General features: G+C 44.6%; 1 protein-coding gene and 1 long non-coding RNA gene across 2 annotated transcripts in view; one reads left to right on the top strand and one right to left on the bottom strand.

Moving 5' to 3' along the window:
* The window catches only part of LOC310843147, a 147,300-nt gene that overhangs the window by 67,300 nt on the left and 58,241 nt on the right, over positions 1 to 21,759 (bottom strand). The gene's annotated exons all lie outside the window — the stretch shown is intronic.
* Positions 138 to 21,759, top strand: part of RASA3 (RAS p21 protein activator 3) — a 126,409-nt gene continuing 104,787 nt past the window's right edge. Inside the window, exon 1 of the mRNA XM_083735519.1 lies at positions 138 to 434. Coding sequence (XP_083591645.1) covers positions 380 to 434 — 55 coding nt within the window. The 5' untranslated portion in view covers positions 138 to 379. The remainder of the gene's footprint in view (positions 435 to 21,759) is intronic.

Here is a 21,759-nt window from a genome sequence, read left to right as displayed (position 1 = left end):
CCTCTCTCTCCCTCCAGCTGTTTGGTTTTGCGCTTACAAATCTCTCCCCGCGTTTCTCCTTCTTTTCGCCCAATAGGGAGCGGCCCGCCCGGGCTGGACCAATGGAGGGCGCCGCACAGCCTTACCCCGCTCAGCCAATGGGAGGGCAGCCGTGGGGGCGGCCGCTGCCGGAGCCGTGTGTTCTTCTGCTCTTGCGAAGTGGAGCGCGAGGGTGGGGGCGGCGGCGGGCCAGTGCGCGCGCGCTCCCTCCCTCTTTCCCGGGTCCCGCTTCAAGACCGCGCATTGTATCTCTCGGCTCGCGCGCTGCAGTCGCGGGGCTAAGAAGGCAGCCCTCTTTCCCGGCGGCGGGGGAGCTTTCCGCAAGAAAGCAGGAGAAGCCATGGCGGTGGAAGAAGAGGGGCTGCGGGTGTTCCAGAGCGTCAGGATTAAAATAGGTACCGGGGCGGAGGGAAAAAGGAGAAAGGAGTAACAAAGGGAAGGACGGGAGCTGGGTGCTCTTTGCAAGCCGAGCAGGGGCTCCCCCCCCCGAGGAGCCGCTGCAGCCCGGTTGGGACGGGCAGCGGCGCCCCGTCGGCTGCCTGGGCTCCCCCAACCAGCAGCTAAGGCGGCAGCACCGGCCCGCCGCTCGCTCTTATCCGGCCCCTCGTTTGTTCCTTCCCGTGCAACCCGTCCCTGTGGAGAAACGACGGGTCCTCCTCAGGAAAGGGTGATGAATGGCGTGGAGTGGCTTGGGTGTGTGTTGGAGAGGGGGCCCTGAAGTTTATATAGGGTGAAGTGGGAGGGGGGCTGGAAATATGCTGGCATAGGAGAGAGGCGGGCGAGGATGCTAAGGAGCGGGAGAAGGGATGGCAGTAAAGTGTAAAAAGAAGTGTGGTTGTGGTGACGGGTGTGTGTGTGGGGTGGGGGGGGGGTGTTGTCGCCGCTTGTCAACTCGCAAGATGTAAGGCAAGTGGCTCGCGCCCAATTTGCAGTGTGGGAACCGCTTTGCTGGGTCTTTCTAGTCGTTGCATGTGGTTCGTGCTCTTGCAGAAGCTCGGTTTGCCACTCTAAAATGCCGTTTAATTAATTAATATGTTGGGCGGGATTGCCAAGTACGGCAGTGGCATGCTCAAGTCTGTGGGGTGTTCTTGCTTGTCAGTGTGTGTACAGTTAATTTCAGTTCTGCTCTTCCCAACTCCGTTTATTCTATTTCTGATGACCGACTAGTTTATGCCTATTGTAGCTGTATGGATATCTCCTCTTTTTGGTACGCTTCTTACTGTCACTTATGTGTTTTATCTCTCTCTCTCTCTCTCTCTCTCTCCCCCCCTTGGGTTTCTGTTGTGCCAATGTCATCCCACTGCTGCTTAGTAGCTTCCTGTTGGCATTCCTGCATCCTATATGCTCAAGAGGCAGCCCATCTTCTTGCCATTTCCTGTTGGCACAGTGTGATATGGTGAAATGTCAATTTTGGTTCCTCTTTGTTACCACTGTCACTCATGAGTCTTAAAAGTCTGTGTCATTTACACTTTAATCCTATGTATGTCTATTCAGTTCTTTGGGGCTTACAGTCATGTAGATCAGATGTATAGGATTGCTGCCACAATATAATTTTCATTATTATTTGTTGTATTTTGCACTTTGTTGTCCGTTACACTGTTTTTCACGCTTTTCTCAGAGTTCCCTCTGGTGATGGCCAATCTGATATTCATCTGCAAACTCTTTATCAAATGACTGACATAGGTTGGACAAAGCAACATAAATCTCTTGTATCTATCTTAAAATATAGATGGTGATTTCTTCATATACTTTGAGCACAAACTTATCTGCTTCAGTTTCTGGGACATCTTTGACAGTTGTGGTTGAAAGAAACTCACCCCCCCCCTTTTCTCTCTCTCCTCTTCTAAGCTAGATGAACAGAGTTTGTGTCCTATATCCCCGAATAGCTCTTCATTGTGCTAAGGTCTTTTGTTTGTTTATTATTATATTTATTTCCCGATTTCCTTCATTAAATTCAAGGGTTGCCATATTCCCAAAGGTCAAAATCCGGACAGAGTTGTTGAGCTTTTATGGGAGGCTTTTTTTTGAAAACCAGACGTATGATAGCCCTAGGCATACTTGGTTCTCCACATTTTATCAACACAGCAACCCTGTGAGGTAGGTTAGGCTGAGAGAATGTGACCATTCTTTGTGTTTCAGGGCTGAGTAGGGATTTGAAGTCTGGTCTTCCAGGTGCTGGTCCAATACTTTTAACTAATAGTAAGGGTCAGTGGCCAGAAATGGTAGGAGTCATCAGCATCTCAAGGGTTGTATGTACAGTGGTACCTCGGGTTAAGTACTTAATTCGTTCCGGAGGTCCGTACTTAACCTGAAACTGTTCTTAACCTGAAGCACCACTTTAGCTAATGGGGCTTCCTGCTGCTGCTGTGCCGCCGGAGCACGATTTCTGTTCTCATCCTGAAGCAAAGTTCTTAACCTGAAGCACTATTTCTGGGTTAGCGGAGTCTGTAACCTGAAGTGTATGTAACCTGAAGTGTATGTAACCCGAGGTACCAGTTTAATTTTGTCACAGAGCTGCTCCTGCCTGAAATGCATGCATCCCCCCCCCCCCCAAAAAAAATCCCCTTATGATTTTTGATCAAACTTTTGCAAGTTTTTTGTAGTGATTTAGACCTACTTCATCTGACTACAGTAGTCAGGGGGGAAAATAAAGTGTTACATGTGTAGTACCAATTCTACAGTATTGGCTGTAATTCTCTGAAACTTCCAGCTGTTCACAGCCAAGTTGGTTTGAATTGTATGCGGTGCACATATACAAATAATACTGGTGGACCAGTTTTGTGCTTAATGTACTGAACAGATCCTGGGAAAGTGTACATAAAATGACTAGTGGTAAACATAATAAAGATTTCCTGTATTCCAAGCTGCCAATGCTTCAGTCTGCTATTGACAATTCACAGCAAGCAGTTGCTCTGTGGCTTTCACAGAAGGTAGTTTTAATTTGTTTGAGAGATGTGCTATTATTTTGACTGTTGAATGACTTCCAGACCACATCATTAGAAAGTAAGTGACAGATGTCGCTGTTGTAGATTAAAACTCTCTCTGGTATTATTTTGACTGTCCTGGGTTACAGGGCAAGTGCTATACCCTTAACAAATTAAATCCAGTGGGAGGACTCTATTCTGCTACCCCCCCTTTTTTTTGCAGAAAGCTTGACTTGTTGATGCATGTAAAAGCAAATTCACGCCCATCATATAATGCAAATACGGGAGGGAAACATTACCCCGGTTTGGAAAAAAGATGATGTGAGAGCTTTCGCCAGAGTACTTTGATTCAGCATATGTTGTTTTGTAAAAAATGCCATTTAAATACCTTGGAAGTAGTCTGTGCAAGGCTGTTAAACCCATGCCTTTCAGAATGTTGATGAACCAGTATTGCCTTCTGGTTCCACAAATGAAAGAAGATCTCATCATAGTGATCACTTTGGGTTGGTGGGCCTGTCTGTAAAGAACGGATGCAGAGAAAAAGCAACAAAAACTTGTTAAAAATGAAAGCCTTGGCTGATGAAGAATGAGAACTATATATTTTTTTAACCGGAGCAATGGCCATATTGTCAGATGCTTATGGTTATAATATCTTAGTCCCACAATTCCAGGAGCAGTGGGGGAAGGAGTATTTCTTAAAACATGTGCACATGCCTACATTCTCAGCTCATGGGTCCTTCCCCAGGTTCTTTCAGAAGTAGTTTTACTTAATGGGGGATGGGAAACCTGTAGCCACCCAAATGCTGCTGGACTAAAACTGCTATTATCCCTAGCCATTAGCCATTTTTTGTTTTGTGGTTTAACCACCAGTGTTAGAAACTTATATATATAAGCTAGGTGCCAAATGGCTCCTTGAACCAAGATTACAGCCCCAAAAATGGAATGTCTAGTTGCCATTTTGGGGTAAGACATCTCTAAAGTCTTATTTTTCAAGTGATGGACTCACTGTGATTGATTCTTTTTTTATATAATAATTTTTATTGAGTTTACATTATTTTTACCATAATCGCAATCCGTTAGAATCATAACATCACCTATAGCCTTGCTCAAACTGAGCCTCGACGCCCCCCCCCCCCACTCCTTGGCTTTCATAAATATTCACTTACAACTTAGCATTTCTATATCAACCTATTTACCTTCTTTCATGCTTATAAAAGTTACCTTGATAATTGTAAAGAGGTTCAAAAAATTAAAATGACAAAACATTTTAGTTCAAATGTTTACAGTGTTCTCTCATATATTGTATAAATTTACTCCAGTCCTTTTCAAACAGCTCGTTGCGCTGGTTTTGGATCTTCCCCGTCAGCTTAGCCAGTTCTGCATATTCCATCATTTTAGTCTGTCATTCTTCCAATGTTGGAAGTTCCTGCTGCTTCCATTTCTGGGCTAAAAGTATCCTCGTGGCTGTGGTAGCATACATAAATAAATTTATATCTTTTTTGGGAATTTCTTCTCCAATTATACCCAACAAAAACACCTCTGGTTTTTTGGTAAATGTATTTTTAAAAACCTTTTTCAGTTAATTATATATCATATTCCAGTACGCTTTAACCTTAGTACAAGTCCACCACATATATAAGAAATCGTCCCCCCCTTTCCTTACATTTCCAACATTTCTTGTCCTGGATTTCTGTATATTTTAGCAAGTTTAGACGGCGTCAAATGCCACCTATACATCACCTTCATTAAATTTTCCTTAAGTGCCGTACATGCAGTAAATTTAATTGTTTTCGTCCACAATTTCCTCCACATTTCAAAATCAATATTGTGACCCAAATCTTGAGCCCATTTAATCACAACCTCTTTACTTCTTCATCCTTTGTATGCCATTCCAGTATTAACTTATACATTCTTGACAATGTTTTCCTTTTACTATCTAACAACTCAGTCTCTATTTTTGATTTAGTATTACCAAAGCCATCACTGTGATTGTTTCTTAGTTAAACATCTGCCTAGTTCAGATGACAACCTTGAGCTTGTTTAAGAACTTTGAGAACTTAAAAAGAAGAAAAATCACTTGATCCAGGGACAGTCCACATATATATTGGCTGATTCAACCTCTTTTTCTTAATGGTGACTGCTCCTGCTCAGGCTGCACAGAAAAAGCAATTTGCTTCCCAAATTCATTCTCATTGTGCAGATGAAATATAACTTGATAGAATTCTACAGTACATGGTATTAGTTTGTGAAAACCGTCCAGATCCAATGATCCTCAGATAGTGGAGATGTCAGGTGCCACATCCTGGCACACAGGCATCTTCACTTGGTCACAAGTGGTCAAAACTGCCTCGGTCCAGTATACCTGAAGGAGCGTCTCCATCTCCATCGTTCTGCCCAGACACTGAGGTCCAGCGCCGAGGGCCTTCTGGCGGTTCCCTTGCTGCGAGAAGCCAAGTTACAGGGAACCAGGCAGAGGGCCTTTTCGGTAGTGGCGCCCACCCTGTGGAACGCCCTTCCATCAGATGTCAAAGAGAAATATAACTACCAAACTTTTAGAAGGCATCTAAAGGCAGCCCTGTTTAGGGAAGCTTTTAATGTTTAATAGGTTATTGTATTTTAGTGTTTTGTTGGAAGCCACCCAGAGTGGCTGGGGAAACCCAGCCAGATGGGCGGGGTAGAAATAATAAATTATTACTATTATTATTATTAAACCAGGTGCAAATGTGCCGGGCACCTGGTTAATTTTGAACACTGCTGTTCATGTATTGGTGGGTGTGGCGCAAGACTGAATGTGCAGACTCCACTTGCACAGACTCCTTGCTGCATTGAGGGTCAATATCTGAAAGGAGCTTTTAAGCATGTTTTCCTGAATGTCCTTAAAACTTCCCAGCCATTGTGAGTGTCCTTACAAGCCCACTTCAGATCTTGTTGCTCAACATGGTAAGGATGAGGGTAGCAGAGCCAGTGTGGAAAGCCCTATCCCTACATGTTTACTACATTATAATACCAGAAGAGGTGTATGATCATTAATTCCCTAAGTGAATGATTTTCATTTTCTAAATGACTTATTGCTTCTAATAGCTTATTCGCTCGTTAACCACACAGACAACTTCTTGGCTTGTTGGTACCTTCCTTGATCTGCCATACACATTCTAGCTGAGCTTCTAATGTTTTGATTTTAAAACAACTACGAAGCGTTTTGTAGAGCTTTGATCCTCTTGACTTTCCCTTTCAACTTCCCTTTAAGCTATCTCCTCGTTTTTAGAAAGTTTTTCTTCTTCTTTTGAAGTCACTTGTAACTGTGTTGGATTTTCTTGACACTTTCCCAATAACTAATTTATCCCTCTGAACTTTACATCATCATAATTCTTTTTATGGCTTCAGCATTATGAGTTGAGAGGTTTCTTTGAAATCTACACTTTCCCCCAGTGGTTACAGCGATTGTGGTGATAGGATTTTTTCCCGCTTTCCTTGTGCAGCATTTCACATTTCATTTAGTTATGCTGAATCTCATCTGCTGTTCTCTTGTCAGTGCACACTGAATTTCGATGCTTTACAGTATGCTTTGCAATACTTACTGTCCTGAATAATTTGGTGTCATATAAAAACATAGCTAACTTTGCGCCCTGCCCAAGGAAGCTCTTGTTGGGTTGGCTATATAAATGCAGCTAATAAATCAATGCAAATAAATAATTTGCAACCCTTCTCAGCAACCCTTCCCCTCCGCAGGGAGGTGGGACCGATTCGGATCCAATTGGCTTCCAGAGAGTGGTAGGGGATGCTTTATCCCAAGTTGATGGCCTTTCAGCTGATTCCCTGGTGGCCCGCTGGAATGTGGAGTTAACCAGGGCTATTGACTGTCTGGCTCCGAAGCGCCCTCTCCGATTGCATGGAGCCCGGACAGCCCGTGGTTTTCCCCGGAGCTGAGGGTGATGAAACAATTGTTGAGACGGCTAGAGCGCCGGTGGCAGAAAACTCATTCTGAATCAGACCGGACACGGGTTAGAGTTCAACGTTGAGCCTACCAAGTGGCAATGGCGATGGCGAAGAGGGCCTTCTTCGCCGCCTCCATTGCATCTGCAGAAAACAGCAGCAGGAGACTTTTTCAGGTGGTTCGCAATCTATCAGAACCACCTGTACCACCGGGGCCTGGTAGGGACCCCAAGATCTCCTGCAATGCTTTTGCAAAGTTTTTTGCAGATAAAATCACTCAGATTCAGAAGGAGGTAGACTCCACTGTGGGAGCAGGGCCAGGGCGGGAGAGTGCTAGAGTTCTGTCTGGTCCTGTTACATGGGATCAATTCCAATCTGTTACCTCCGAGGATGTGGACAGGTTGCTTGGACGAGTGAAACCGACCACCTGTCTCTTTGATCCTTGCCCATCCTGGCTGATAAAAGCGAGCCGGGAAGGGCTGGGCGATGGGCTCTGCGGGGTGGTGAATGCTTCCCTCTGTGAGGGAGCCTTCCCAGGCCCGCTGAAAGAGGCGGTCATTAAACCGCTTCTTAAAAAAACATCTTTAGACCCGGCCAATTTGGCCAACTATCGCCCAGTCTCAAATCTGCCATTCTTGGGCAAGGTGATTGAGCGGGTGGTTGCTGAACAACTCCAAGCACGCCTGGAGGAAACGGACCATTTGGATACCTTCCCATCGGGATTCAGGCCTCACCATGGGACTGAAACTGCCTTGGTCGCGCTGGTTGATGATCTCCGGCAGGCTAGGGACAAAGGTGAGAGCTGTTTCCTAGTTCTGCTGGGTCTCTCAGCGGCCTTTGACACCATCGACCATAACATCCTTCTGGACCGTCTAGAGGGGCTGGGAGCTGGGGGCACTGTCATACAGTGGTTCCGCTCCTTCCTCCTGGGCCGTGTCCAGAAAGTGGTGGTGGGGGGTGAGTGTTCAGACCCCTGGGCTCTCACTTGTGGGGTGCCTCAGGGTTCTGTCCTCTCCCCCATGCTTTTTAATATCTATATGAAGCCGCTGGGAGAGATCATCAGGGGGTTTGGACTGGGTGTTCATCAGTATGCAGATGACACCCAGCTCTACCTCTCCTTTAAATCAGAACCAGTGAAGGCGGTGAAGGTCCTGTGTGAGTGCCTGGAGGCGGTTGGAGGTTGGATGGTGGCTAACAGATTGAGGTTGAATCCTGACAAGACAGAAGTACTGTTTTTGGGGGACAGGAGGCGGGCAAGTGTGGAGGATTCCCTGGTCCTGAATGGGGTAACTGTGCCCCTGAAGGACCAGGTGCGCAGCCTGGGAGTCATTTTGGACTCACAGCTGTCCATGGAGGCGCAGATTAACTCTGTGTCCAGGGCAGCTGTCTACCAGCTCCACCTGGTACGCAGGCTAAGACCCTACCTCCCCGCGGACTGTCTCGCCAGAGTGGTGCATGCTCTAGTTATCTCACGCTTGGACTACTGCAACGCGCTCTACGTGGGGCTACCTTTTAAGGTGACCCGGAAACTGCAATTAATCCAGAATGCGGCAGCTAGACTGGTGACTGGGAGTGGCCGCTGGGACCACATAACACCGGTTCTGAGAGATCTGCATTGGCTCCCAGTACGTTTCCGAGCACGATTCAAAGTGTTGGTGCTGACCTTTAAAGCCCTAAACGGCCTCGGTCCTGTATACCTGAAGGAGCGTCTCCACCCCCATCGTTCAGCCCGGACACTGAGATCCAGCGCCGAGGGCCTTCTGGCGGTTCCCTCATTGCGAGAAGTGAGGCTACAGGGAATCAGACAGAGGGCCTTCTCGGTAGTGGCGCACGCCCTCCCATCAGATGTCAAAGAGATAAAGAATTACCTGACGTTCAGAAGACATCTTAAGGCAGCCCTGTTCAGGGAAGTTTTTAATATGTAATGCTGTACTGTTTTTAACACTGATTGGGAGCCGCCCAGAGTGGCTGGGGAAACTCAGCCAGATGGGCGGGGTATAAATAATAAATTATTATTATTAATTATTATTATTATTATTATTATTATTATTATTATTATTATTTGACTAAGTTACAAAGCTGTGCCTGGGAGAAACTACACCATTTATACCTCGGTTGTGAAAACTGCGCATTTATTCCTATCCTGTTCCTCCATAGGATTTACAGCCTGAGTTTACTCAGCAGTGAATCTCACTTGCTTACCTGCCTCAAACTGAAGTCCCCCCAGTTCTCCTCTCCCATTGCAACCACCTCCCTCACATCCTTGGCCTTTCGTTAGAGTCTCCCTCCCCTCTGAAGAAGCTTATTGTGCTGCAGGGGGAAACTGGGGAGATGAGGGAGTAAGGGACTTCCCTTCTGTGAGTTGTGTGCATTCGTGCTGCATTAAATACAGTGGTACCTTGGGTTACAGACTCCACTAACCCAGAAATAGTACCTCGGGTTAAGAACTTTGCTTCAGGATGAGAACAGAAATCGTGCTCTGGCGGCGCGGCGGCAGCAGGAGACCCCATTAGCTAAAGTGGTGCTTCAGGTTAAGAACAGTTTCAGGTTAAGAACAGACCTCCAGAATGAATTACTGGTAATTACTTAACTTGAGGTACCATTGTACCACTTATGCATCAGCTCTATTCACCTGTACCTATTGAAGCCACCTCACCTTGCATTTGGGTATATGGATTGCATATATGTCTAATAGACCTTTAAACAACACTTTCTGCCCATTGCCCTTAGCTAGAAGTTAGGCCAAAAATTCTGTGCCTTCTATTATCATATTTTTAAACGGATAAGTAGGTTTGTCAATTTAGAGATGGTATAATTTGATTAAAACGAAAAACACCAATTAAGAGTGTCTTTTTAAAAATGAAACCATTGGATGCCATTCAGCTTCAGCAACTTCTTAATTTGTCAGTTCCAAAATATCACACCCACCCACACCATCACTTTCATTGTAATGGAGATTTTTTCACACACATTGCTAACAGTTGCTAAAATTTGCCCACAAATTTTTGACTTGCTCCAGTAGGAAACTGGAAAACTGTGTTCATTAGTGCCCCCTCTCCCTGTGTAGCAAAGCCTTGCTCCTGACCTCCATAGGCACCAGGAGCCATCTTCTAAAACTCTCTCTGGAAGCGCATTGTGAAAAGTAGCACCATCTCCCCCCCCCCCGCCTTTTGTGCTGTGGTGGAGGCCAGTAGTCATCTGCAGCAGTGCTGCAGGGCACCTTGGAGACCACCTCTTTCCCACCCTCTGCTTTCCCCACTCATCAGCTCCAAGATGGAGAGGGAGAGAGGGGCTGGGGATAAATTCACCTGCTCCAATGTTCTGGGACACTCACCAGGGTGAATGTGGGAAGTGGACCTTTGATGGTTGCAAAAAGGGTGGGGAAATGGCTCCAGGTGTGAGTATCCCCGGTTTTAATCATCTGCTGTAGCGATGAAATGACATTTATTGTTATCTGCAGTCAGTGCTGCTTTCATACCTTGAAATCCAACTGTAGCGGTAGAGAACACACTTTGCATTCAGGAGGTCTCTGGTTCAATTCCTGGCGTCTCCAGTCAAAAGGATTTTGCCATAACAATGGGGAAGCCTCCTAACCAAAGCACTGGAGTTGGCAGTAATGGGCTGGGTGGACTCTAATTTTTCTGTCTTAAGGGTGAAGGAGACGTTGTCTGAATTTCCCTGACTTCCTTGCTATATTGGCTTTCTGAAGCGTTTTTGCAACTAACCGTAAGTTCTATAGTGTTTGGGATTTTTATACATTCTGGTGCATAAATGCACTGCCTTTGCTTGCTATGTAAGGAACTTTTTCTAAAGTTATAGTGCATGTTTTATGTTGTTCCGGACTTGTGGTGTTCTGTTTGGTTCAGGTTATGTATTTTGTTTTAATCCACTCTGGGATCTATAGGATGGAGGAAATAAATACATTTTGTGTGTGTGTTTAATGTGAAAAGATGTGCCCTAAAAATAGGTCCCATTGCACCGTACATTAAAAACTCAGAGAATCCTGGGCGCTGTAGTTTAAGGATGCTGGGAACTGTAGCTCTGTGAGTTAGCTTCCCACCAAAATCCTGGGAACAGTATGTGCTTTAAATGTATTGTGTGGATAAAGCTGTAGTCAGTGTCTGGACTAAGGAATGATTCAGAAGCTTGTTGCATCACTTGATAATTCATCCTTAAGTGGTTTGTCTCTGAAAGTTTCTTGCAGCTGATTATTAGAACTGTTGCCATTGAAAACCACTCTGTCTTTGATGTGTTGTAATATGAAAGCTGCATCTGATCTGTAATTGTTGTTCCACGCACACAGAGTCATGTGTAGCTGAGTGTTGATGAACTTGCTCTTATTCTAACCCCCTTTAGGAGAATTATTTTACAGTTGCATTTCTTTGGTTTCCTGCTTTTTTATCCCTGAGCATATTTTCAGGGGCGTACCTAGGTGTCAATTAGGTTGGCTCCCACCAAGGGCTTTGGCCCGGGGGAGATGACACAAAAATGGTGCCTCTCCACTTTGGCTCAGAGCCTGCAATGTCTGCCCATTCTTCTTGCCAAGGGTGCAAGGGAGCCTAAGTACGCCTCTGTCTGCATGCTTTTGCTTGTATGCTGCTCAGAGGAGATACTGAGTTCTGTTTTCAAGCATGAGCCCTTTTGTTTTGGTGCATAATAAGTAATGGTCCCTGCTCCTGCCAACCTAGCAGTTTGAAAGCACGTCAAAGTGCAAGTAGATAAATAGGTACCGCTCCAGTGGGAAGGTAACCGGCATTTCCGTGAGCTGCTCTGGTTCGCCAGATGCAGCTTAGTCATGCTGGCCACATGACCCGGAAGCTGTACGCCGGCTCCCTCGGCCAATAAAGCGAGATGAGCGCCACAACCCCAGAGCCGGTCGCAACTGGACCTAATGGTCAGGGGTCCCTTTACCTTTACCTTTAAGTAATGGTCAACGAATGAAGACAGGTTCTCACTTGCTGTGAGTTTTTCAAGTGTGGCTCAAGCTTAGTGTGCCAGTGGTAGCAGGGCTATCCGAGTTTTTCCTGGCCATGGACGCTAAGAGTTTTAGCATTGCTGTCATTTCAGGGATCTTGGCAATTTACAGTAACCAGCGCGGAAAGTGATAGGTGTTGTGCAGTAATAGCCGGAGCACATTTCAGGATGATAAGATCCTTTTCCCCCAGCTATCAGTAGGTGGAAATATCAAGACAGGTGCAGAGGTTTCATTCTCCTGTGTTGTGCCAACTGTTCTTAATCTACAGCCCTTAAAATCCTTACGATTTCACTTCTGCTTTCTAGACCCACCTCTTTGCGCTCTGCTGAGAGTGAGGTAATCTCAAAGCTGCACCTGAAGCATTTGTGTACCTGGCAGCAAGAGTGGCTTTGAACATTATGGTGCAACACTATTGAAGTGCAAGTCCTGAGCCATGGGACCTTAAATTAAAGTTGCTTTAATTTTAAGTATGAGCCAACTCGGGATGCGGAAAAAAAAAAGCTTGTACACATTATGCAACATTCTTTCGATGTTACGGCGGAGATGTAGCTGGAGGGCTTGTTCAGTGTTCTCCCAATAACTTCTGAAACTGTTTTCGTTCTGTCGAAATGCAGAGGGCTGACTTCCATGTGAACATATTGGCTCTACAAGTAGCCTACAGAAAGTACAATCAGTGGCGTAGCGTGGGGGGTGCAGGGGGGGCCGGCCGCAACATCTGGGGGTTAGGGTTAGGGGGCGCAAATCCACGGGTTAGGGGGTGCAAATTACTTGCCTTACCCCGGGTGCTGACAACCCACGCTACGCCACTGAGTACAATAGTGTGTGGTGTTTGGGGGAAAGTGGAATGGTTCCGTAAGTGAAATTCAAATGGCTGCAAATAGTGTGCAATATTATCCTCCCATTAAAAGCAAATCCCTAAAAATAGACGTGCTTGTTGCTAGCAATAAGTTTGCTCTGCCATCTGATTTTTAAAAAAACAAAAAATCTTGCAAATGTGACTGAACGCAAAAAAAACCCCGAAACACCTAGATCATGTTTTGGATTAATATGACTACATTTCGCTGGTGCTGTTTGTCTTCAAAGCCTTCTCTAGATATAGATATGCTCCTTCTCTGCTGAAATAAATAGAATTTTGTTTTGTTTTTTGCTCAAATTCCTTGTACATAAACAAGACAGACGTGTCATGTGAGGCAAACAAACACTTCCTACAAGATTGCCACTTTGTGGAAGTGTGTGGCTGTGACATTTCCATGAGTCAGTGTAGCAGAACCTCAAAGAAAACAACATATGGCATGCGGCAAATGACTGGTTGGGAGAACTACAAAGGGGTTACTTTTGCTTGGCTACTTAACTTGTTAATAAATATCATTAGGCACTCCTTAATTGCTATACTCTTTGATGTAATTGCACAAGTGTAACATGCATTCTGGGGAGTTTTACCAAAACCTATAACTTGAAGTAGAGAACCATCATTGACCTTGCTCTTAACATTCTGTGGTTGTCTTGAAATGTTCTGTTTGAGACTTCCAGGCAGTCAAGTTACGTTGCCATAGAGATCTTCTGTAGCTTTAATTTTATTAACCTTAAACCAGGAATGGGGAACTTCAGCTCTCCAGATGTTGTTAGACTCCAGCTTACATCAAACCTAGGAATGATGGGAGTTATAGACCAACAAACCACTGTAGGGTCACAGGTTCCCATCACTGCCTTAAACTATACTGTTGATATGTAAAATGGTAGAATTCACATGCCCAGTTGAGGTAGCAATGCCAGCAATAGGTTTTGTCATCATTCATCGGTTACTGAATGCAATGTGAGTTCTTGGTGATTAGTGAACTTGTGATGGCCATTGATTGAGTCATTCCCCGCCCTCCTAAAAATCAAGTAGTATATAAATTTATTCTCTGAAATGCAATAGTGGATAGTCCACCTGAATTCTTCCTTCTTAGTAAAAAAATTCTAGCTAAATCATTTTAAATTATGAGGCACCATTAAAACTTAAGGTTTTCAATTTCCTGATAGAGTGAGAAAGTCCTTGCTGGTTTCCCTCCCGCCCTTGGATCTCTACATTTTGTTTTTGAGATTTGTCAGAAGTGTCAGCCATCCTCATTGTGGAGGACTTTGTACAGTAAAACAAGTGAAATCGTCATTCTACACTGTTGTTAAATTTAAACTTATTCTCTCAGTAGCATAATTTTCTATTGTGTTGGTGGGTGGTCTGCAAAATCTGCAGTTCCCAGTGATTTTTGCTACCTCTTAATTTTCTCCATTGCACTTAACAACCGCAGCCCTCTTTCTTAAGATGTGTTGCATAGCTCTCCCAGTCTCTCGTAACAAGGGTGTAGGATCAAATCCTTTATTCGATGCCTTGAATTAAATAAGGCTCCCTTGAGAGCAAAACTTGTGTAGGTGGAGCATTCATTATGTAGCTTGGCATGGTAGATACCTGTGCTGAGTAGCAACTAGGAACGGAAAAGCTAATAAGCACAGTTTGGAAACACTGTGCTTAAAAGAAGGCAGTTTAATTTGTTATGTGGCAATACTCTCAGAAGCGGAGGGCAATAAATCTTTAAAACGATGTGCATGTATAATTGCATGTACTAAGTGCACCAGATGAATTAATAATTCAGGAACGCAGGAAGCTGCTTATCCCGAGTCAGACCACTATTCCATCTAGCTCAGGATTGTCTGGGGCAACCTTTGCCAACCTGGTGCCCTCAATGCTGTTGGGCTAGAGCTCCCATCAGCTCCATTCAGTATGATGGGTGTTATAGTTCAACAACATCTGGAGGGCACCAGGTTGGCAAGGGCTGGCCTGCACTGAACGTCAGTGGCTTTCTGGGTTTTCAGGCAGGGGTCTTTCCTGGCCCCACCTGGTGATGCCAGGACAGGGCTTGGGGTCTTTTGTGTGCAAAATCACGTGCTCTAACAACACTGAGCTGAGGTACTTAATGGCCCTGGGACTCCAAAATGGAATATTTGAAAGTTGCCTCTTGGATCATGTTACTCTGCACTGGTAACAACTTGCTGCTGGAAGAATTAAATGTAAACCCTCTTGTTGAAAAGCACATCGCAGTATACAGAAAGCAAGAGGCCTTTGGCATGAAGTCAGTCAAAGTGACCTCCCTGGAGTGCAAGCCTGGGCAGTATGTATGGAGGGCCTGGGCTGTCCAAGCAACAATACCTCTTTTTCGGCCTTGCTGTGGTCCAAATGAAAGCAGAGCTATACGTTTGGCAGCAGCTTGGCGGCAGGAGTTGCTGGAAGGAGGCGCCATCCAACCATCTTAGGGACTCCACTCTGGATTTGTCTAGGCCTGCTCCTTTGCCAGTTCTTCTGCCTAAGATACCCCACAAGGCAGCAGAGGCTTAGGATCAGAGTTTTCCTTCTCCTAGATGGGCTACCCTCACTTCCCTCTACAGCAGGCATTCCCAACCTTTGGCCCTCCAGATGTTTTGGACTACAATTCCCATCATCTCTGACCACTGGTCCTGTTAGCTAGGGATCATGGGAGTTGTAGGCCAAAACATCTGGAGGGCCGCAGGTTGGGGGTGCCTGCTCTACAGCAATTGCAGAAACTGCCTGCTTGACTGTTGGACTAACACTTGGTCTCACTTGCTCAATCTGCTGGAGACTGTCTTTGCATGCTGGGTGAAGTCCCTAGCTCATTAAGGATTTGAGGCTCATTGGCTACCCTTACCTGGTTTAGCTGGTCAGTCACAGCCAGGCTTCCTCAAACTCAGCCCTCCAGATGCTTTTGGTCTACAACTCCCATGATCCCTAGCTAGCAGGACCAGTGGTCAGGGATGATGGGAATTGTAGTCTCAAAACATCTGGAGGGCTGAGTTTGAGGAAGCCTGGTCACAGCCATTTCCCAAGGTGTGGTCGCTGTTGCATGCTGTGCAGCTTCTAGGAGCCAGTGGGGACAGCCGAGTACAGGGCCGGGGACCAAAGGTGGACCAACAACCCCAGAAGGAGCACGATGTGTCACCCACCAGAGGTGCCACCCCTCCACCTGCACCCCATATAACCCACAAAGATGTGATGACTAAGTGTTTGCAGAGTCAGTAAGTTAAAATATAAAGACCCAGAAGTATTGGTTATGGTGAGTGTTTCCTACGACTGGCAGGAAACCAAATCTTTTTGGTATCAGAAAGAATTAGTCCTGGCCTAAGGTGGAATGGTCCCCATTTCGATGAAGGATTCTGAATTGCAACAACCACAAGGTGGATGCCTAATGTCTAATGGGTCTAATGCATGAGGCAAAGTAGCTCTTTTATTTTTCTGTTCCGCTCTTGAATTCCCAAAGGTGGCTTTACACTATTGGCCTTGCTTAACTGTATTTTATCGGTATAGGGTTCTTATGGCTATAACCTCCTTAATAAAGTATTGCATTTACTTTGGTGTGGTTACTTGAAGTCAGCCTGGCTCTGAATCTATGTACAGTACCTGGCTGCTTGGTCATATGCTGCTGAGTAACTTAAGGGCTTGAGGCTGTGGCTCTTGCCTTGTGAATCCCAAGAACATCCAGACAACAACCTGAGCTTCCCCTGTCTGAGGATTGTGGGACTACAGAGGTGGTGGCTGTACTACCTGACAAGGTTGGTTTTTTTACTGGTCCAGTTTACATGGTGAACAGCTTTGGGAAATGGGCACCAAAAAAATCTATACATGGTAGTGTTTAAAACCTTTATTTGGCTGTGCTTTACATGGTGGCAGACTAGAATAACACATTTTTTTCCTGATGCAGCTTGTGAAATAACCAAAACGTCTACACATCACCCTTGCAATATTAAACATATAATATGTGCACATATTAAATATATATGTATTTTTCTTATTTCATGATTCTTTGGATTTTTTCCCCTTTCAAATATCTGAATGACTGGCTATTCTTAATTGGAAAACAAATATAGGCAAATAAGGGCAAGCTTTCCTATTTAATTTTTTGCTATGAAGCGAAGAGTGCAGGTTTTATTTGTTACCACTCTGTTTATGGCAATAAAATGAAACGAAATTGCGGGGCTGTCAGAATGGGTATGTGAAATTTGAAGTTGCTGCTGTCTGTGTCATCAGAGTGGGATGTCTTTAGTGAATGTAGGATTGCTTGCACAGCTTTCAGTTTTAATTCAGGCTTCTATTTTGAGAGATCAAGGGATTCCCCCCCCCCCCGCCCACCCTTAGCCAAGAATACCTATCAGAATGAAAGATGTTTCTTCTGTGACACTAATCATGGTGGACAGGAACATTTGCCGTGGAGTTTTGCTGCTCCCACCTGGGAGAACTGTGAAGAAATATGAACCAAGGTCGCTGAAATGGCAAGTGCTCTTTAGGAACTTTCAGGTGTGCATGGCATTTTATGAACGTTGCAGAGAACTACTGAATTTAAAAAGCGGGGGAAGTCATCAAAACTTTTTAATTTATTTTTTGACTGAAAATGACTTCAGTATTAGATGTAAAAAGAAAAGGGTAAAGCTACTTAAAACCTAATGTTTTGAAAAGGCAGCTTAAGTGTTTTTAAGAATGCCTGGAAGGCCAGCTGAGCTACATGTTACATTTTGCACAGGGAAGCTACCGAGAATGGTATATTCTGTGGTGGGCTCATCCTCCTGACCATAACATCTATGTGTACTTTTCTGTGCAACTTGCATCTGTCAAAAAGTGAGCATTTCTTTCTGTGCTCATGTCCACTATGATTGTAGACCTGGGACAGTTACTATGTGATGCTACTGGAAACCCAGCCAGATGGGTGGGGTATAAATTATTATTATTATTATTATTATTATTATTATTATTATTATTACTACCACATGGTAGGATCTTGAAGATCAGGAGTGGGCCAGACACTCCTGTTTAGGCAAGCACCCCCCTGAATTGAACTTGTGATGATGTTGTTTAAATTGTTACAGTTTTAAATTGTTTTATTGTATATTCTATAGTTGTAAACCACTTAGAAGCGGTTCTGACATGTAAGCGATATACAAATTTAAAAATAATCCATACAGCAGCATGATGAAGTATTATTATCCCATATTATTATCATCTCATACTGAAGCCGAATGAGAGTGATTTGCATGAGGTCCTGTACTAAGTTCATGGCTGGAATACACATTTTCGACCATGATAGTTCGCCAGCTCTCAGGCTTGCATATTTCCTTTTGTAGTGCGCTTTCAAAGCAAATTTCAAGTTAGAACAGTCTGTCTTTCACAGCCCGTTCATAACACAACTCCCACCCTGGATGGGCAGCATTGTCTTGTGGGAGGCAGCTGGCCTCTTGCAAGACATCCATGTTTCACAGGATTGGGTTTCCCAGGACCCCTATTGATTTGGCAACATCGCTGCTTCCTTAGGTCCCGCAGCTGGCTCAGTGTGCCTGTGTAAAAGAAGTCTGAATTGTCCCACCTAGGACAATAGGGTAGTATTCCCAAATAGCTCAAAGGCCAGCTGAAAAGCTTCCATAGGCCAGGTGTAGCCTGCAGGCCATAGTGTTCCCACTTCTGTTGTAGAGAACAGGATGGGGGAGTTATTGCCACAGGGATACCATTTTTGGCAGTTTTCCTATGTAACTTATAGTCCAGCTCTTACTGTTGATTAAAAAATATATTATAGACTCTCTTCTCCTCCTCAATGTGAGGCCCTTTGTGGTTGTGTTAGGATGTGAGTCATCCTTCTGCAGTATCAGGAGTAGCTGGAATGGAACAACAAATAATTCCAGTCAAGAAGCAAGGAATTATTCTGCAACTTGACCAAAAGCAGGAACTGAATAGGTCAGAATGTGGGAGTATTGTCAGGACCATAGCTAGGGGGTGGTGAGGTGGGCCCCTACCAGGAGCGCAGGCGATTGGGTGGTACCTCGGATTAAGTACTTAATTCGTTCTGGAGGTCTGTTCTTAACCTGAAACTGTTCTTAACCTGAAGCACCACTTTAGCTAATGGGGCCTCCTGCTGCCACCGCGCCGCTGGAGCACAATTTCTGTTCTCATCCTGAAGCAAAGTTCTTCACCCGAGGTAATATTTCTGGGTTAGCGGAGTCTGTAAGCTGAAGCGTATGTAACCCGAGGTACCACTGTATTGATTATTGCCTCATAAGGAATGGTTTTAAGTAGAGGGTGAATTGGAAGGGGGGGGGTTGGAGGAAAGGCGGAAAGAAGAGCTAATTTGTCTGTGGCTAGGCTGCGCAATCTGGACGGTTCTGGGTATTGTGAGGAGCTATTGTGTATTATCAGAAAGATGAGGCTAGTATACTTCTAAGTCAGGAAGGAGAGGGCAAATCCGTCACAGGGTACTGTGCCAGCAGGTCTGTGCATAATCAGCATAAGGAGAAGTAGCTGCACAAGTGTTGAGACATGCGCAGTGGAAACTGAGCAGAAAGCTCGTTGCAAAGGCAGAGATTTGGCCAATGGCATTGATCTGACTGGAGGCCTCTATTATGATTTTTAAAAAATATATACAGCATAAATACATCTAAACAGTATAACAATATATTAACCACATCAGATTTCAGGTGCAAGTGAGGAGAATATTTTTGTGTTTCACTGGCATTTATGTCATCTTGGGGACTGTCCTTAAAAATAGTGCATTAAGGTGGCATACTCTTTCTCCCTGATTGCAAAGCCTGTTGTACTAGTTCTGGGTATTCAGTCCTGAAGCATTTCCCCAGTCCATCGAAGCTTCTGTTATTGAACGGCAAGCGTGGGTTGAGGAATTGCTGCAGTTGGTTCACTGGAAAAAGGACACTGTCTTGATCATTACAGTTTTGGTTTGAAGAATCACCCATTCCTTGCCTGTGGAATTTGGGGCATAACTCTTACCTTCTTCGGAAAAAAGGAAGAAAAGTGAAATGGTATTGGCTTTGGCTGATTAAACGTTTTAGTGACACCCCCCCCCCCATTTATCAGGTGCTACTGAACAAGCAGGGTAGCGCTGTGGTCTAAACCACAGAGCCTAGGGCTTGCCGATCAGAAGGTCGACGGTTCAAATCCCCGTGACGACATGAGCTCCCATTGCTCAGTCCCAGCTCCTGCCAACCTAGCAGTTCGAAAGCACGTCAAAGTGCAAAGTAGATAAATAGGTACCACTCCAGTGGGAAGGTAAATGGCGTTTCCGTGCACTGTTCTGGTTTGCCAGAAGCAGCTTTTGTCATGCTGGCCACGTGACTCAGAAGCTGGCTCCCTTGGCCAGTAAAGCGAGATGAGCGTTGCAACCCCAGAGTCATCCACAACTGGACTTAACGGTCAGGGGTATCTTTACCTTTACCTTTACTGAACAAGCAAGCTTGCATTTAAGACCCTCTTCAAGCCACCTGGGTGTCTGCACTTCCTACAGAAAATGGATGTGTAAATTATGGCAGTGTAATCTGGCTGTATTTCAATGCCCAGATCCTAAACAGGAAAAGAGAGGTTTTGTTTCCCAAGATTCAACTCTAGATACAGACAATGGGACAGTAGATTTATGTTGTAGCTTGACAATGAAGTACAGAGAGCTGTTTCTCCCCCCGCCCCCGCAATTACTGAGCAGCCCACACCATCTCAGCTAAGGTGTTCCACTGAGGGACTGTATTGTGAAGTATGGCACAGTTTTAAAATAGTTTAAATATAAACCTATCACTTCTAGGTTCCTTTGGGATAGGCTGTACTAGAGTATGTGTTGTGTAGCACGACACATCTAGCATAAATTTTTAATAGATGTAATGTGTAATTCATTTTGTATTTTACATGGAAGGAATATTGTTTTGGCACTTTCACCTCCTGCTACAAGGTAGGTGAAATGATACTGGTGTAAAAGAAGCTCTCTGTCTTATGCCTAAGGAAAGTAAGGTCCTCTTTTATTGGAATGTTCCTGCGTTAAAATACGTAGTGCATCGAGTTACATTAGCAACCCTTTGGGGCTATTAGTATTTCTTTTTTGTGAAGCTATTTAGAAGTAGAGGGTGTAGGGTTGTGGGGGTTGTGTAGGAGCTACTTAGCAGAAGAAAGATAAGAGGCACAGGGCAGCCCCCCCAAAAAAACCCCTCCCAGAAATGGAACAGGGAAAGAGACGAAAATGGGCAAAGGCCAAGACAAGTGCAAGGTCTTCAAAAAAGTGTAAATTTCAAGCGGAGTTAAAGAGATCTGTTAGCGCTTGGTGCCAATAGATATACTAAATAAGAAAACACATATATGCCAATATTGAATAATTTGATAATTGTTTTATAATTAGAATTGTTTATAATTTTTTACACCTCTCTTACTCTTCTTGCTTGATGTATGACATTCAGGGTGAAAGACGGTTGGATTGTTGGCTCCCTGAGACTAAAGTCAGGGAAGGGTGCTAGAAAAACTGGTATGAAGTATAGATGGAAGGAGCAAATATGAAGGCTTCATGTGATTGGGAAAACAATCTCATTTAAACGTTATTCTGCTCATGCAGATGGTCAGACCAATTGTATTCTGGAAAATGTAGTTTTGAGCTTCTACATGGCTGAAATCAAAACACACACGCACCCTTGTCTTAGTTCACATGGTATGATTAACTGAAAAGCACTGCATTTTGTTGTTACTGCACCTTTATAGATAATAAAACTTTGCTTCATCTTTAGTTCACTTTGCCCTGGAGCCAGGCCTGTTGACATTGTGCTGTTTTCGAGATGGTTTCATAACCAGCAGCATTTGATTGGCAAAGTCTGTTCTAGAAGCCTCCATGTCTTGCGCATGTGTGTTCCTGTTTGGAAGAGAACTTGCAAAATTCAAGCACATTAGATTACATCAATGGAAGAGGAAAGAATAGCCAAAAGTGCTGCAGGCACTCTTATGTGCTGCCTTCCTTAAAACCATTCTCCCTTTTAGGTTCATCATCAATAAGAATGTCTGCTACACAGTTCTCTGTTAAGGGGAGATGACAGAAAGAGGGG

Source organism: Podarcis gaigeae, assembly GCF_964106915.1.
Source record: "Podarcis gaigeae genome assembly, chromosome: 4".
In the NCBI taxonomy this organism is placed as follows: Eukaryota; Metazoa; Chordata; class Lepidosauria; order Squamata; family Lacertidae; genus Podarcis; species Podarcis gaigeae.
Note: the sequence above shows the minus strand (reverse complement) of the source record. Positions and strands in the feature narration are given on the sequence as shown.